Source organism: Bradysia coprophila, chromosome X (assembly GCF_014529535.1).
Source record: "Bradysia coprophila strain Holo2 chromosome X, BU_Bcop_v1, whole genome shotgun sequence".
NCBI classification, from domain to species: domain Eukaryota; kingdom Metazoa; phylum Arthropoda; class Insecta; order Diptera; family Sciaridae; genus Bradysia; species Bradysia coprophila.
Window position 1 is genome coordinate 7,995,882 of NC_050737.1, and position 19,792 is coordinate 8,015,673.

At 33.0% G+C, this 19,792-nt stretch overlaps 1 protein-coding gene across 4 annotated transcripts in view; it reads left to right on the plus strand.

Moving 5' to 3' along the window:
* The first annotated feature begins 1,329 nt into the window (after positions 1-1,329).
* LOC119085767 (homeotic protein proboscipedia) overlaps positions 1,330-19,792 on the plus strand; it is a 73,201-nt gene continuing 54,738 nt past the window's right edge. For all 4 annotated transcript variants that reach the window (XM_037196252.1, XM_037196253.1, XM_037196255.1 and 1 more), the window contains exons 1-2: positions 1,330-1,523; positions 4,546-5,190. In XM_037196252.1, the coding sequence (XP_037052147.1) occupies positions 4,863-5,190 (328 nt within the window). In that variant the 5' untranslated portion in view covers positions 1,330-1,523; positions 4,546-4,862. The remainder of the gene's footprint in view (positions 1,524-4,545; positions 5,191-19,792) is intronic.

Genomic DNA, 19,792 nt, shown 5'->3' on the forward strand with positions numbered 1-19,792 from the left:
CTCATTATTAATTTTTTGTCATAGTTGTCGATAACAAATGAAACCACGTCCATAATACGCAACTAGCGAGGCTATTGATCTTCCAGAACTGGCCAATCAGCCAGAATCCCAATCCTATACGATTTTAGACTTTCCTCTGAAAAATTCGTTGTTGAGGGTGGGATTGTAGGAAGATGCAGAAAGCCAAAAGATGGTTGTAGGGCCATCATATGTAGTATAACTATGACCTGAACGAATTTATTATTGAAGACATAACTACAATGGTTAAAAGAACACTGCATGCATCTGCCCGTTAGTAGCTACCTACCTCACCTCCTCATTTGCCCAGCACATTATAGGTGCGGGTTTTTATCACTCCTTACCGTTTTTTTCATTCATAATATTGACTGTCTAAGAATTCGATAACGATCAACAAATTCTACTACATTCTTTGTTGACACTGTCACTTTTACTTTTTTACTTCTTCAAATGCAATTGAAATTCTAATAAGATTCCATATATTTTACGTATATACATATGAAGTGAACCGATACGGTTAAAGCTTGATGCCATCCCACCACGCAAAACAATTAGCTGACTTTAGATATCGTATATTTTATAACATAGTCCAGCGAGTAGAACCGCTCTTCTTCGGGTCGGATATAGTCTACCTCAAATGGAAATAGTCGCGACTATAACAAGGATGTTTAAATGAACTTATATTTGCATTCCACGTATATAAATTCAATGTAATAAACAAACACCATAAATATTTTCGTATTACATTGTTTTCGGTGTATTATAACAAATTAAAATTGTTTTCGTTTCATATGCTTTTCTTACAATACGCTTTTATAACAAAGTTTAACCGAACAAAAACATATGTATATGTATGTACAACGTGTACATATATATGTTATACTACGCATGGATATACCTCAAGTTTGGATATTTTAAAAACTCTTGTTTGGAGATATTCCAACACATTGTATAGCTATGCTCCGCCTATCCACATGCGCAACGGCCGTCTGCACAAGTTATATTTTTCATTGTACCGCCTTGGTTATGGTCTTGTGTCACATGTTTATTTATTTATTTTTAGTTAGTATTGCGCTATTGGTCAGTGTAGTCACGTGCTGTATAAACTAAATTGTATAGAAAAACAGATTTTTCAGTGGATGATGACAATTTTCTTTAGTTGTTTTGTGTTTTTCATTTTCGCAACAACAAAAAATAAAATTTGAAAAAAAAGAAGAATTTCCAACGTTTTAACGTACACACACTATTTGGTGAAATAACAAATATTTTAATCTTAGTATGTAGTTTAATCTCTTGTCGGTTGAGTTGTCGTTTGTTTAAATCGAGTGTTGTTGCATTTTGTCAGTGTGAAATAAACTTTCTGGTGAAAAGAATTTTCTTAAGAAAGTCTAAATTCTCGTACTCTTTATGTTTAATTGGTGCAATAAAATAAATATTTTTTTTAAAGTGCAATGTGAATCGATTTGATGGATTATAAACATGTGGGTTAAGTGGAAAACTGTTTGGTAAATAATGCTAATGACATTCGAATATATTTGTTTCTGTTTCAAATGTAGAACCACGCTGCTAATTTCTTCGTCAATCATATTTAACGGGCTCTTTTTCCATGATCGTCAAATTAGGTTTCATTCTCGAATAAAAAATGTCCTAGCTTGACATTCTCACAATTCTCCCAAACTTTACCGGTAACAATAATAATGCGATATCCCTCAACTCACCATAAAATAAAGATTAAATCTGCTACTGCTTCTGTTCTAAGTATCGCCTAATGTTTGATACCAAATCTTGTATTTCCTCAGTGTTACTATAAGAGAACTTGAGCTGAAGACCATCGCTCTTGACATCGTTGTTCAAAACAAAGGACTAGCCATTTTTATTTCAGTTGCCAATGAATAGTGACATAAATACTCCTTCCAGTTTAATGCTCTCTACAAGTTTTAGAATACAAAAATAGTGATCACAGTCTACACTACATCTACCATTCCCCCAATCATGTTTATTTCTTACAAATTTTCTAGCCTTTCAGTAAGGGTTTGACTGCTCCAATACTTCTAGAGAGTAAATGACTGTCATTCGAATTACAATAAAATTGAGCATTTTGCGTATTTTGTTTCTGCAAAAAGTTACTGGGATCTTATTGATCTAATATATTCTAAAGACAACGAATCTCGTACGATAGTAGATATACCAACACATTGTACCTCTTTTTTGCCACGATTCAATCAATCAATTAAATCAGACACGTGTTGCTTAAGACTCAAGCATCTGAGATATTTCATTCAAGAATTTACCGAGTTCAACTGTCGCATCGACGGCACTATACTTTTTATGAAAGCAATCGAGTGTTTCTTTCTTGATGAGTGAAGTAGAATTGATTAATTGCAGCATTCGGCTAAACGACTCCGTCCATAAGATCAAACGAATCGTTGATTTCTCAGTTAATAATTTTTCTCCAAACATTTTTTAAGGCTCAACACGCAGTTAGTATTGCGACGGTAGTTTTTCTAAAAACATTTTGTAACTTTCAATTGATTCAAGTTTAAGAATTTTTATTTATCTTGCCACGTTTCTTGTGACACACAATTTTCCATTTTTGACTAGTATTCCTGCTGTACTTGCTTTTGGCGCCAGGTCACAAATCAAAAATCAGGTTACCTTCTCGTTACGTAAATATTGCTATTACAAAATCGATTAATTGGTTTATTTGATCATCACAAGCAAACAATATATTATTACCAAATATTGTAGAGTATCAAGCAAACAAAACCGGCATACTGCCAGCAGGTTACCTATGTCCCCCTTGGTTACGTTGAACAATTTCTCTCTATGAGCTTTATTTGTTCTGGTTGATTCTATCTCTGTTCTGTGGATAACTTTATGAAAATCACAAACAAAACAATGGTGATTATTATCCACGCGATGGTTGTTTCGTTTGACGTAGAATTTTGTTGGCCAGAAAACAGAATGCAACATTAATGGGTAGATTTATATTCATTGTTTACAATTCATTCGTAATGGCGATAAATAAAAGAATTGATCAGGACAGTAAAATGATGATTTTTAGTAAGAAAGGTTTGAAATTGTGAATTGTCAATTGAAGTAATAAACTGAACAAAAAATGATTCTACATCTCCAATGTGCACTTGACTTTTTATACTCTGAAATGAAGTGTCACAAGACCTTACAATTTAGTGCTAAGACCTTAGAAAGAAGAGCATTTCGTTCGGAACATAACAGTGATTCATTCCTTCACTCTGAAAAACCCAAAGAATTTTACAGGAACAGCTAGTCATCAGTTATCGATAACGTCGACAAAAAATTATGACCTCTGTGCTTTGTCCAGTGTTCTTTTACATAAAATAAAATGTAAGTTAAAACCACTGAAGTAATAGATTTTGTACAGTATTCTCCGCAACACCAAAAAGCGAATCGGGTTCGTAGAACAAAGGTGCACCCTAAAGATACGTCAATGTAGGAAAGAGGCGCCAAATTGGAAAGACGCATTGGGCTATTCCCGAAAGCCCAATATGGCAAGTCTGAGCTTTCAATGTTAGGGTGTTGCTGTCGTCACTAGTTTACCTTCCCTTTTTAAGCTCTGTATGTCGTCTATTCGCTACAAGTGATCTTGAATTAATATTTCAAAAAATAGATCTAAAATCTACCGCATTATTAGTCCGATTCATAGTTCAGTATTCCTTCTCTTATAGATAAGAAAAGAATCAGACAGAGTAAATTTTGTTCCTTGTCGCAGGCCGAATGTAAAGCCCTCATATTGAAATCAGTGGTCTCAGAATCATTGAATTGGAATTTCGATTATCAGATTCGCGTTGAAGAGACGGTAGATTGGAAGGTGATCGTTATGATCATATTTTCGGTTTTTCAATTACCATATCATCCATCTATATCTAGACATTGATGGGTATTTACAAGACAACCTGAAATTGATTTTACCGGTACATTTTTTCGCTATCGAAAATAGAAACACGATCTGTTGTCGTCGAAGTTTGCTAGAAGATAAATGAGTTCAAGGTTTTTTGTTTCGCTAATAAAATGAATCAAATACTTTTACATGAAAAAACACTATGACATTAGCTGCTCTTCAATAACATCTTTGACATAAAAACGTTTCATTTCGTTCCACGTTTTTATTGGACAGGTATCCACAGCGAAAAGAAATGTCTCTAGCGCAAAATTCTGACATCCGTTCTCATATAATTATTGTGATTTCAAGTTTCAACCGAATATTAGTATGAAGATATTACAATAGCATTTTGTGTCGGCTTGAGTTACCAATGTGTGTGGACTATGAAAAGAATTTGCCAATCATCAATCTTTCCGGAATTGAAAACTTGAGAAACAGAAAAAAAGATTACTTTAAAACAGACCCGGTTTTTATTCGTCAATGTTAGCCTTGAATTCGTTTTTCTTTCTGTATAAAATCGAAGATAATTTTTTTCTGTTCGTAGCAGCAGCAGAGTGAATCGTTTGAGAGAAAATAAAATTTATTTTTCATGTCTTTTTTTACAGACGGTCGATTACTAAGTATTACATTCACGAATGACAATTAGATTGTTGATGTTTGAATTTGAAATAACGAAAAATTCGAAGTGAAACTATTAACGTTCTATAACATATACAATTTGGTTATTACAAGTACATTGTGTCTGTCCCAAAGAGGATTACGTTTAACATTAAAAATGTTGAAAAAGAAAATTCCACTATGTGTAGCAAGTTAATCAATCAAGTGATGAAATGCCATTTACTTTGTGATCTATAATCCAATTGAAATTTCTAAAATTTCCAAAAGAAAATAATAAAAAAAAAATTGGGAAAAATAAATAACAATGCAAGAAGTGTGCAGTTCGTTGGATCCACAAATTGGACCACACATTAAATCCGAATCACCTTTAATCAATGTACCGCAACCGCCTCAACAAATTTCAAAAATGCCACCCAACTGTGATAAACGAATGGACCCGTCGTATTGGATCGGTTCGGAGAGTGGATTTATTAACTCACAGCCATCGATGGCCGAATTTCTGACGCACCTCAGTCCCGAAAGTCCGAAACTCAATAATCAAGTATGCCCCGTTTTACCGGATGGTATTGATGGTGTGCCCGAATATCCTTGGATGAAAGAAAAAAAGACCGCTCGTAAGAATAACAGTCAAGGTGAGTGTTGTTTCATTAGAAACGGAATTGTAGAAAAATATATTTGAATCGGGGGATAAAAAATGTTAATTTTTTTTTCGGTTGAATACACTTTTTTCAAACATTTAAAATACACCATACAACAAGCACCAGCAATCATGTTCGTAATATTACTCAGTGTAAAGTTGTTGTTTCTTTTTTTCAGTTTTGAAAATAAACCTTGAAATTTTAATTTTAAACGTGGCGCCAATAATCAAAAGAATTAATAAGTATCAAAACGAAACAAAACCACATCCAAAACGTAAAGTAGAAGAGAAAAAAAATATCCAAATCTATTATTTGCCATCATTTGTAATATTTCTGATTGATCGAAGTTCATTTATTATTCAGACGAGAAGAAGTATAGAGGAGATAGAAAAAAATCGACTCTTCATTCAAAAGTAAAACAACAAATGACGAATTGTGTGCGACTACCCTATTATTTATGTTCATTTGTCAAGTAGAACCTTAAAAAGTTTTTTTTTTTTTATTCTTCGTCTTTACGATGCTGCATTTAAGGTGTATACGTATGTAGTGTTGATGCGGTATCTTTGCGTATCAAAGAAACGGTGCTTTTTATAATTTATTTTAATAATACAATGTATGTTACAATGGTATTTACAGGTATGCTTTTCCTGTATGGTTATAAAAAAATTATTATTTTTTTCTGTTTATTTATATTTATATATATACACATCAACACACACTGCACACATATGATTCCGTACTATGATGGAGTATAATTTTTCATTTTTCAAAAATAAAAGATGAAAAAAAAAACACTTGTCTTGCATTATGCAATTTTACCACGGAAATTTGAAGTCAACGATTTAAGAATGGTTATGTATCATTAAAAAAAAGAGAAAGAAAGATACAAATTATATGAACAACGTTTGTCTTGATGTCTAAGAGAAATACGCGCTAAAATCTCATACACAAAACAATGCAAATTTTAACTTAACATTTTCAAATTGAAAGACAATGGCACACAACGAAATTATATACCTTGTATATGACAATATTTCTGATGCTGGAAACGGTCTACCTGCAAAACGTAAATGATTGTTTCAAATTAATTTAATGAGAAAAAAAAAGAGAATTGATAAATTGCGATTGTGTGGCTTTTTTGTGGTATTTTAATTCTTCGTTTCATTTATGTTTCACATTTTTCCACAATGGAAGAAAAGATTTGCTGATTGTTAATTTAATCTGAAAACAGAGAAGAGAAAAAAAAATTAGGAGGAAAAAACGACGGAAGTAGGGATCGGTTGGAATGATCTTTATTTATGTGTGAAGCTATGTATCATTTCGGTACGGATTTCATATTCAAGGTGGGAATAAGTTGATATTCCGTAAGAGTATTTTGTGAGTACTACAAATGATTTGGGAACAAGTGTGCGACAAATTCTTCCGCTAAATTAAATTGTATCAGATTCACTAGGCAACACACAGCATTCGCTACTGTGACCTGTTGTGGGACGAAAAAATGGGCTTCTCCTGATCCTAATAGTACCCTCCATTGGTCAGTTGCTTTATATATTTCTATAATTATATTCCCGAAAACTTTAATTTTCCGTCGCGCTTTATCGGTACCTCGAAAATAACAAGAGATCGAAGTGCCTTAGTTGTTTGATGACCTTTTTAGTTGTTTTCTATGTTTTTGACTTAAATTGATTAGATTTCTGGAATTTTAGGGACATTTAAGAGTGATATCGCCAAAACTTGAACCAATTTTGGTGAAAATAAATAGCAAGCAATTGAGTTTCTGTGAAGTCAAATAAATGAGGTATTCCACCTACTGTGAAGTAGGAGGAAAGCAACATTTTCAAGGCCAATGATCGCACGGTTCAGGACAATTTCGAGCTGAACATGTAATTTTGATTTAGTTTATTTCATTCTCATCGCTCCAGCCTGCTTGAAGACCAAAAACAAATTTAAAACATTGAAAAATATGGGTCGCCTGGAGCGACATTTTACTTCGACTAACTTTATGGCTTGCAACACTATTTATCTGGGGCTTATTATACGTGGAATGAAAGAGGGTAAGTCCAGCTACATCACCCTACAGTCAGTTCCGCGGATAAACGCTGTTGCAAGCCAGCAGTACTGTCGAAACATTCACCATATTTTTTAGTCATAATTCCAGAACGGGTGGCGGCCCATACCGATGATTATACTTTTTATAAAGGTCTGCCACAGGCCAATGTTCCTACAACATTTCAACTTTTAGAAACATTTCTATCTCGAGCTATCACAGAAAAACTGTTTTTTACGACCCCTTGACATGATATCAGTTTGAAAATGGGAAACTAACAGAAAAAGTGAGAGATACCTATTTCTTAGAATTGAAAGACGATTCAAATAAGCTGTAGCTTGTCTGGATCGCCGAACCATTTTTTTTTTTCAAATTGGTTCAAGTTTTGGCCATATCACTCTGAAGGATTTTTTTTATTCCCTAGAATAGGTCCTGGTATCACGTCAGGTTTTTTTTTGCCATTTCATAGTAACATGTTTTGACTCAACGAAAACTCGAAAAATAAGCTGGCGTGATGAGTTGTCGTCTTGGAATCAAGATTGATGCGCGAGTGTTCCATCATTTCCGCGCGTTCAACGAAAACTACTCTGTTACCTCATCATTCAGCCGTTTTCTTTTCTATTAATTTTGGTTCACTTCTTGCAGCGGTTTTTAGGTGCGGATTGGAATCAATTGCAACGTGTGGATCTTTAAATTCTCAATTATGAGTAGGGATGACGCTTTTATCAGATTTGGCCACGTACTTTCGTTTGTTTTATTACTTGGTAGTATTTCCTTTCCACTTTTATAATTTTATCTTCAAGCTTAAACGTATTGAGCGCACTGAAATATTGGCATATCATAACGAAAAGCCTTTTGTGACAAAAATTAAGAATAACCTTTGGTTAGTATTGTCTCATATTGGAGCGCATAAGTTCAAACTAATGAAAAGTTGAATTGATTTTGGTCAAAGAAAATGTTAGGATGTAGTATAAATTCCACAACTTCAATGAAAGGTGATTCTAAACTGGACTGATAGCAGAAACCAAGTAAATTTCGTTGAACTTTAATAAAATTTGTTTTTAGTTAGTCAGTAAAATCAGACGAGTTTGTAGAAGCTTTTTTTTGTAGAGAAAATCGTTATCGCTCAATTTGTGTTAACAATTTGATTCAAATTATTTGAAGTAACCTTGCACAGATGACAATCATATCAGGTCAGCAGTTTTACATTCGAATCTATTACTTCATTCGATCTACGTATTTTCAAGAAATTTATTGCAAATCCTTTACTTCATTTCTCTGAACATCCTAATTGCTATCCGCATCAGTCAGAGATCGTCGTTCAATTCTGAAATCGTTATCGATAACAAATGATAGCCGCCCGTAACAAACCAATTTCAGTTTTCAATTGTGAGAAGACATTCATGGGATCGCACAACCGAAAATCGTTCAAGTTGATCTTACTTTTTTTTTGGTATATAATGTGATGTATGCTGTAAGCAAGCGATTCTAAAAAAAGAACCATCGTTGAAATACATGAAGCTGTTTCTCATCGAATCAGTTTTTTGTAAGTAATTTTAAGATAGTACCTAGTCAAGTTATTCTACACGTTCTTTCTTAGACAGGATGTATGTAAATCTACCGACTTTATAAGAGTGTATGATTTGGTGGGATTTGGTGGTGATATTTATGCTATCAAGCATTGTATTTAGCACACTCTGGGAATCAATTTTCATTAATTAAAATGCTACAAAATCATCACGAATTCAACAATAATAACATTAAATAATGTATTTGACTTTTCCGGAAAGCCTGCTGACTATTTTAGCGAACAGAGGAAGTCAATGATTTGATGAACTTTGTGACCAACTTAGCCTCGATTATATCATCAACGAATTTTTGTCGGTTTCCGAAATTCAAACTGTGAGTGTACAAATAATGTTGTTGTTACGGTTAACTTGCTACGTTTTCATGGGTCACTCGGTATAGGAATTTATGTCATAAAACAATCTAACTGATCTAATCTGATCAGGAACCAGTTTCGGCACTTCTAAGAGATTTGATTCTGTGTGGAAATTTTGCGAGGCTACTTCTGATAAAAAATCAATTTCTCGAAATAATCTCTGGTTGTCATTGTAGGACTGGTTGACCTAATTACCCTTTGGTATAATATTTATCCTGATTCGTTTCGTGATCGAAGTTTTTATTTTAAATTACAGTAAAATCAAAATTGTTCAATTATTTTTAAATAGAAAATGAACTTATGAATAATGAATTGGTTCTATTAAACAAATTATGTTAACCTTTTCAACATCAACATGCATGTTACAATAATTTATTCCAATTAAAATCGAATCAAGCTTTATTTTGAAACAAAAAAAGCATGTGGCTTCTACACAGCATGTCTTACAGTTAGCTGAGGGATGTTCAAACGATGTTTTTTTTTCAATTTTATTTATAAAAAATTGTAATTTAATAGTGTTATCCAAATTGACGTTTAAGTCAGTCTGGAAAAAATGAGACGCAAACGCAAAACAAGATAGAATATGGGACACTTTTAAAGTGAAGTTTATAGGGAAGTTGAAGAGAAATAGTCCAAAATTTAAAGAACTAATGCTTACTGCTAATGCTAATTAGGCTCTACAATCAATGAAATAATTTAAGTCCATAACTCAGATTTTGTTAATACCAAACATCACCAAATCTATTGCTTCTATTATTCAAACTAACTTTTCGAATTTGAGTGAGAGTCTAAGTTCTTGTACTTCATTGGTACTAACATGCATATTGCTCTATAAGCTGAGACCAGCAAGATCACAGCGCAAATTTTCGTTTTTATTGTCGGTAGCAGATGGCTATTAGTAGCCGAAAATCTTTCTTTTCTTTCTGAGTAGCGTGATCTAACTCTAAAAATGTCATTTTAAAGCATATTTTCCGGGGATTGGATCCTGGTGTGTAGGCTAACCACGCAGAAGAGAGAGATCAACATGAACATTTAGCTAAGATTGATTAAAAAGATTGATAAATAATGTACAAAGTTAACAACTTTTACGCAGAATTGCAATTTTCACAAACATTTGTTGTCAGAACCTCCAATGAAGATTTTCCACAACAAATGCAGTTTATCATGCTATGATATCAGTTTTCCATAAGGTTGCTAGATAGATTTGTTCAATGATTTAATAGTGTATAGATTGGCCCTTCGTAGAACATTTTTTTATTAAATTGAAGCCAAAGTAACATTAACTTCTTTCAGTAATTAAGCCGAGATCAGATGTATGGTTTGTGTAGAACCACCTAAATAAGGTTCATATACCCCAAATATACATTAATCAATATTCACTTCACAAAACATCTTAGTTTATTCCTAGATATCAGTCGAGTACCATAAAAGTACCATAAATTTTACAGTGAACTTTTGCTTCACTTTTAAATGAATGAAATGCCGTTCTAGTACACTTTTATGTCATTGGATTTGTTAGAGCTTGAGAGAAAATTTTAATTTTTTCTTTCAACAATGCTTCTTAAACCGTTCAGTCGGCCATTTTTGGAAATTTTATAACTGGAAAATATGCAACTAAGGGTCAATAAATACCCATAATGTCAAACATATCGAAAGGTTTGCAACAAAACGTTATACGAGCTACCCACGCAAGGGTATTTTCACAAGTCAGTAGTGCCAGCATGAAAGGTTTCAAATACAAACGTTGCTCAGGTAAGTAGAGTTACAGCTTCATCCGATTGTAATTTTACGTAGTAAAGAAAAATTACGTAACTTTTTGACATTGCTATTACGGGCCATTCACATAGTAAGCAGCTGGTGCTTTAAGCAAGTGACAAATTAACAATTTCCAAACTCGCTTCCCTGACTAAAGTTATAGTTTGCTGGCCAGAACAATTTCTTTTTGTTGAACTCTGAATTCAAATTGCTCTCTTTTCAAACGAGCTTTCTTTTCCAAGTTGCATTTTATATTCAATATATAAATATTTCCGGAAAATAATTTTCTTTTATGCGTTCAATGAACACTGTTCATGCGTATGTATGTCAGGTATATAATGTGGTCGGCGAATATTAATTTGTTTTTTTTTCATCGAATACATTTTTCACATTACCCGCCATTTAGAAAGCATATGGCATGCATGTTTCTAGTAAAACACGAATTACACTCGAATATATTATGTGAAGCTCGATGATATATGCGGAGAATAACAAAACGAAAATCAAAATTCAAAATGAAAATTTTGTTTCGATGGAATTGTTGTGTGTGTATATAAAACAAAATTGAAAAAAAAAAACGAGAACTGTGTGCATATAAAATAAAAACCATTTAATTAAAAATCGGCAGACGAATAACGAACGACTAGCATTGAATTATAAAATGTTGAAAATGAAAAATTATATTTCTGACAGACACGCAATAATAACTCATGAATTCATATTCATGGTATTATAGAAACCTTTGGGTAAACAATTTTTATACTTTTTTCCAAAAGTAAAAAAAAATGTTCCATCCACGTTGTTATTATGTACGTATTGCAAGAATAATGCTTTATATGCATATTAGGCTGGGAGATATTGTGCCGGTTTCGGTGGATGTGTATTGTGCACCTACAGAAAAATGTTTTTTGGGTAGTGTGTTCATCATTCATGCAACAACCATGAAAATTAATCTTTCTTTTATTAAATTTTATAAATTTTTTCCATCTTCCATCGTCTTCAAAAACCTATTTTTCAAGTATGTTTGATTTCTGATTGCTTTTTCATTATTGTTGATGGGACCACCTCAATTCAAATTTGTTTAAACGTAATTCTGTTACAAGATTATAGACTTAGGCTCAGCCGTGGTCGTTAATTCTATTAGCAATTGGAAATTTCAACAGAAAAAAATTTATGATTTCTGTGGTAATTGTTGTTACAGTTAATTATGTTTATTCGTGAAACTACTAATGAATGAATGATCTGCTCCGCTTAATTCAAATCCATTTATAGTTCAAATTAAAGCCCGATTCTTAATTCTATCTAATGCATCCGCACCGTGTTATATTCATCAATATTTTTATGGCTTATCTGGTTGCTTCAAATGTTGCTTCGTTTATCGATAAAAATTAAATGCAAATGACGTTGCTATTTTTCGACGAACAAAAAAAAATTCAGCAAAATTACATATAATCCTTCGCATATACACACAGAGTGTATTTTGGCTGAAAACGTGAAGGGCGTGCACTGTGAAATCGAACTATGAAGGGGACCTCTGTTTATGTTACGCAATTTCACATGATAATCCGAAATAATTAAATCAAATTTTAAAAAAATTCAGTAACGAAAATTCCAATAGTAACTCTTGGTTACATGTACACTCAAGAAGCGGTGTGTAACTTGCCATTTTTCTTTTAATGAAAAAGTCAAATTTTATGATACGGGAGCGATTATTCGCCGACTTATCATCTGTTAAAGGCAGCAACGACAAAAATAAGCAATAACATACGGTTCAGGTAGTTTTGTGTAATAAAATGTTTGTTAAACAAATGAAGTAAAAGATTTTTAATTAGGCCGTTATACGCTTATCACAAAAAAGTTTTAAAAGGTTACAGTATGTTACGTACCTGCGGGAAAATTTGCTTACTCACGAGTGAGGTTAGATTGTATCCAGAAGGCGAGAGATAAATATGCTAGCGTTTGGTTAGCGCTTTTTAACAGTCACAAACAGTGATATAAAGTGCACTTTACCGCGCGCTGGTATGTGTTGTCTATTTGATAAGTGGGGTGTTACAGCCCAACCCGAAGGGTCTAGTATAACTGATCTAATATAACTTGTTGAATTGCGATGTTACATTTTAATTTGAGTCTGACAGCGATTTCTCACTTTAAGTTAATTGATATTCAATGATCTATGACTGTAAATATTTAAAAAGATTTCTACTAAAAGATGGTTTCAATATGACGGCATGCTTGCAACAACTACCATCTATTTTGAAATCAACCCCAATTTTACTGCCACACAGCAGACCATTTTTCATTGACGAGTTAAACTGGGGTAATGTGAAGCAGTAATGTGGGACACCATCGACGCGATGCACGGCATTTAAGCTGATATATCAAATAAAAATTGTGATCTACGGAATAGGATGCGAACAGTTTGTATTTCACAAAATCTACGATGTTACTGTGCTTAATTCCCTCATTGCAACAAATAAAATATTCCAGTGGTTTGACATATTATTTAGAAACACTCTTATTATCGTGTAAAACCACATTTTACGGCTTTTCTCCTAACAGCTCACTTCCGAATCTGACATTTGAAATGTCTGTCCTATTTGATTCTTGATATTCTATGTTCATAATTAGTACTTCGATTAAACATCGTATTGCAAAAGTATCGTCAAATCTGTTACTTCCCTTGGTTTAAAATATTTGCAAGAGTTCGATACAAAATCTTTTACTTCATAAGATATTTTCTGTGTTTTGCTATATATATAAGGTAACAAAAATCTCACGTCATCGCTTATTGTCGTAGTCGTTGTCGATGACAGATGACTCTATTGGTTTGCTATTTCTATAGGCTCCTTCTAGATAATACCTTTTCAATCAGTTTTATTTCATCTTTCTTTTTTGTCTACTCAACACAATGTCTCGTTAATACCTTTAATCAGTTTAATTACGGACGCTACCTACAACGCTGATAAGCCACAAATTTGTGGTATTAGCGTTAACATACCCATACCCAACCTTGTATTTTCCTCCAGTTTCCATGCGAAAAATAACTAAAGATGTCATGACAGCACCACCGTAAAATTTCTATTAGCTTAACCGGCAAAACGAGCTGTGTATTAATTTCAATTAGCAGAATGCCACTAAAGCCTTTCCATTCATTCTTTCTTCAAAATGCGGTTTGAATAGAAGGAAAAATAAATAATTTTATTAAACAATTTTATGCCACAGCCGTATACACTGTATTTTTGTAATAGATACATAAATCTCTATAAAACATAAAATCGATAATTCTTTTGTCGAAGTCGTTTCATCTCATTTGTATTATTTATTTATGTTCAACACCCATTATTTGATCGCCCTCAACAACAACGTGGTACTCTGTTTGATGTTATACTCAAAACATTTTGATAAATTAGTTAGCCGAAAATTTCTTCGGTCTTGTAATAGAGTATTTAAGCAATAGTTTAGAAACATGATTGCTACAAGTTACCGTGGAGAGTTCATAATGTATTATCTTTTCCGGACCCCATGGTGTGATAAAGACAAATGATAGGTATTTACAGCATAGAGTTTTCGTTTTAGAGGCAAAAAGATTATGCTATGTGTATCAGAGGGTGCTTTAACAGACGTCCTTACATAAAATATATTATGTCTGACATTTTTGCACTGAGTCGCAATATGTGTGGGAAAATCTAATAAATCTTGAGAATGTTTAAGAGGACTGTTGTTATTTCGGTATTTAGACTTTCTCTGTGTGTTTTTATGCGAACATATAGACACTCATTGTATGTTTATTATACCTTCAAAACAATGTCTGCGGTTTTATATGGACCGAATTCAACAGGCTGTTGGAAGATTTATTGCATTACGAATAACCCTTTTAAAAAGGAAAATAATACAAAACGACCATCCTTTTTGATCTCATATGTGTAACAACTTAGTCAGGCGGTCAGGTCATAATGTATCTGCTGTGCTAGGTGTTGGAGAGTTGGTCACCAGCAATTTTAAAAACGTTTAATATTGGATTAGGTGAAAACATTCGGATGGCCTTGTCTATTTAGTGAATGGTTCGCCGAATTCTATTAAGGAAAATAGCATGAGTCTTCGCATTGTCATCAATGTTACCACATTTTCGCTTTCATTTCTCCGACTTAACAGTCGTTTTATTGACGAATTAAAAAGATCTGAACGCTTTTTTTCGGTTTGTTACATGCTCTAGGCCATGGATGGAACACATCTTTAAAGAAAAATAAAAGTTTAATTAATTAACGCAACGAGCATACAACAAAAGTTTATAGTGTAGCTGGCCGCTGTAAATGTATTACAATGTAATACTAAATTCGTTGAAATAATGGATCGCAATAAATAATCGCATCTCGTTCATCGTTCTTTGTTACTTACATTTTAACTAAATTGTCTCTATCTCTCTTCACAATTCTTTCCAAAAATAATTTCGAGTTTAAAAATCATATTGAGCTAACTGAAGTTTCATTATTCGGATGTTAATCATTCTTTGTTAAAGCTTGAAATTACTTCAGAAAAGAGGTCTATAAAATAATCATAATTGCCAAAGTTAAATGCTTAACATCTGTCTTTTTAACCGTTTCTCTGCTACATTTTCTGGTTTTACATTCAATTCCACTGTACAATGGAGAGGTAGTAGCAAGTTTTCAAAGAGAAAATTGTTTATTGTAGCGCAGGTTTTGATTCAATTTTTTTTTCCAAATTTGAAAATTTTCAATTGTTACATTGTGATTGCTATCGCAAATTGCGCATTAATTTACCTCTTTTCATTAGTATCGTAACGTGAGTTTTATAGATTTTTCGTCTTAGCAAGAGGATTTGTTTAAACTGTCCATTGTTTAAAATATTCTTTTCTTTTTATTGTATCACCTGTTTTTTTGGGCGATAACTAAACTAATTCCATCTGTGCTCGGAACAATGCCAAAAGTAATAACAAGAAGTTTGTGGCATCGTGGTTCCGTTGTAATACATATGAGACTATCCATCATGTTACCTGACCAAGACTTAAACAAATTTTGGACGTAAATTCGGCTAAGTTTTTCATTTATTTATTTATCTGTCAGTCTTAATACAAAAGAACAAATTGCAAACGTTAAAAACAAAAATCATTGAAAATCAAATCATCACATCCAGGTCCATAAGCCACTCTACAGACCCTTCGTGGAGTCGATGTAGCCCTTCAATATTCTTCTAATGAATCTACTATTAGGACATTCGTTCAGTAAGTTTCTCATGTCCCCTATAAGGTTTTAATCGTTTTACAAATGTTAGGAAAGCAAAAATAAATTATTAGATCTAGTACTTCGTTATTTGAAGCATCACACAGTGCTCGATATAAAGTCTGCTACTGTCATTTTGAAAAAAAGCTTAACAAACGAAGCTAATTCTTTATCTTTGTCGTCCTTGTCGGTAACAGATAAACATCCAAGAATCAAACATTTTTGACATTTGCTACTGACAAAGTGGATGTTTTGCGCCCACGAGGCATTTAGGCACCTGTTAGATAATTACTGAAGCAGAATGTTTGTCGACTTGAGTTGGGTTTTCCTAAAAAAAAACCTTCGGGTTCGATACTTAAGATTTGGGATAGATGTTTTTTTGCCAAACATTTACTTCTTCGGGCTAGGATAGGTCTGTTTCCGGAAATATGTCATCCCTATTTTATTTGCTCGTATAGGTTTCCAACTTTGACAACAACGATAAGATAACAAAAGCGTAGGAACACTAAAGATCGATATCCAGGTGGATCCAGTGGATCCAGTCGAGCGGAGAATATTTTTTGTTAAAAAAGTCCGGGAAATATTCGCCTCGGACAATCACTCACAATGTGATGAATTGTTTGGTTTTTAAACTCACAGTCGCAGTTTGAAGATATGCCGAAGTGGAACTTGTGTAGCATTGAATTACATCTTCCGTGGTTCGATCGAATTCGATTTGGCCCTAGACGCATGGACGTCTTATGTCTACAAAATTATCTGCATTACTATCGAAATCTGATATTACCTTTAAGCGATTAAAATGATCTGTCTGTGCTTAAACTATTCATTTTCAAATTGACACATATTTCGCTTACCGAAAATGAAGCACAACATGACGATATATGAACCAGGTTATTGACGTTATCTTCAACAACGATTCGAGACAATGTAAATTTACGTCGTACAATGAAACGATGGCTTTACAAAACCAAATGATCAAAATTCACATCAACAACCGTCGACGAACTTCTTCACGTTCCTACTCAACTCATCTAATTCTCAATTATAATACAAATGATAAAATCAAATCCGAAATTTCAGAGAAAATCAGATTAATTAAAATTAATGGCTTTTTCTGACAATGTTTTCCCCGTTTTTCATAATGTAATGCAGTCGAAGGTTATGCTTTTCCGTATCGATCCGTTTGGAATTTTCATTCATTGTTAACAATTATTTTATTCATTGTGGTACCACAGTCTCTTAACTTAAAGTTCGTCTCTTTCAGAGATTCGATTCTTTTCATTCAAACTGTCTGTGATAAATTTAAAGGAGACCCCAACACACCGACCTGTGTCGATTATCAATATCGATGAATTTTTTTGTGAAACAATTAGTGCATCTCTTAAATATATATGCATGAAATACTCCGCCAGTCTACACTTAAAGTAATGAAAATAAAATGCTCTAGCCTCTATTATAATACCCCGACATGCATGAAATAATTTATTTTGAATCTCCGAACCCTCCTTTTTATTTTTGTCTTAATTTCTAATTGAATTGAAAATTAAAGTGATTGAAATTTAATACTCACTTATTATATAAAATTTGAAAATACTTTCGTTTTGGTGTGTTTCTTTAATGCCTACCTACACCGAGCAGCGCCTCTTGAGTGCAAAGTGTATCCATCTATATAATGGTATACATTATACGTATACGTAACGTCGTAGCACCAACAATTTCCCAGAAAGACATCTCTACTCGTAACCGCTTTTGTATTTTCTTTGGTTAAAGGAAGTAAGACGAAGAAAAAAACGGTCCGTATATAACAAAAGACAATAAGAAAGACATCACAAATCCTCCACAAATTAGAGATAACTTTATACTAATCCACAATTTCCCCTCTTATAGTAGGAAATCATGTCATTGAAGAAACTCTATACATAAAATTACAAATATAATGTATATTATATGTCTATTGGTGGGTTGAAAAATTACTTTAGAATTTAATCAAATTTTCGAGGGGATTGGAAAATGTGGAAAATATTTATTTGAAATGAAAATTTTCTTTAAAGACAAACGCGGTATTCATATTCGAGAACTGTTTTATTCCAAGGTAAGACAACGTCAGTCGCTCGTTTTGCTGTAATTTCTTTATGGATTCTTTAACTCGGTTTTTGAACCTTCCTTCAATTCATAAATTGAATCACATTTGGTGGATGTTTTTTACACAAAAAAAAACACCTTAGCGAGGCACCGGGTTGCGCTTGTGATTTTTGTTTCAATAATCAGACAGAAAGACAACAAGCGTAAAACCATCCGCGTAAAATCTTCTGCCTCTTTCCTCGTTGAAAATATTATCTAGTTTTTGATACATAATCTATTACTTCATAGTTTTAACAAACACTTTAAATTATAAGAGAATATTACGCAAACTCATCGCTTTTATTTATTTTCGTAGTTGATAACAGATACATACATTATGTCTCAAATGCATCCCCCCATCAACCATCCTTATTAGGTTGAAAACATTGCCCTTGAATTCCAAATATTTCAAACTAGGTCCCACCATGGCTGAACTTCTTAATAGTTTATATTAAATGTTATTTCAAGCAAACAACATATATGAAAAACCGTCAGATTTAGTTGAAAAGTTTAATGTTTAAACTGTACAAAATTATGTTTAAAAGCTTTCGTCCCGAACCACAATACCACAATATCCAATACGCACATCGATCACTTTTATCGGAGCACATTAGATGAAACTATTGGCGTGGGCTTTGTAAGTATTGAGTTCGCTAAGTATCTGCATTACGTACAAATATTGTTAGACAGTAAGCGTTGCGAACAATTTAATCTAAAAATTAATTTTAAACAGAAATGGTGTCAAGAGCACTTTCTTTTCAAATTGCGATCGGTTTGCGATGTTCAGTTATTCAAGTATAATTAGCATATTGCATGCATTAGGTTTTTACTCGCAAAATTAACTGGTGCGTCGTGTCCATGACAAACATATATCGCTCAAATGACTTCTTTCATTTGAAAAAAAAAAAGAAATTGAGAAATGGTGTGAAGGTTGATAATTTACCTAGTGAATTAATTCAATTATAATTGAAATCAGTTAATTAACGTTCCTGGCAAATGTTTTCACATTCTTTCATTTATTTGCATTATACTTCATCCCCCTACTATTTAACGTGACAAATTCAGAAGCAACTGAATTTCTTTACTGCCTAGACACGCTATGAAAGCTTTTTTATGTTCGCTGTTTCGGATCAATAAATTTTAAATTAAAAACTTTGCAACAAATTTACGTTGAGTAACACAGAAAGAAAAAAAAATAATCGCAGTACATAAGCGAGAGAGTATAGGCCCAGTGTGTTCGGCCTTCAAATGAAAGTAAAATCGTTTTGTTTCTTAAAAGAAAAAACAACCAACGAACGAAGAAAAAAAAACTAATATCAAAACCCTCACATAAAATACAATGTTTAACCACGATGACTCTTCACAATTTTATAATTGAATTATGGCGCATTAAAGCCACCCCGTTGTGATTTTTAGAGGATGTTCCTGTGCTACTGCTCATCAGAATAAATTGCTTTGTTTATTGTACCTATAAATGTTTTTTTTTTATATTTT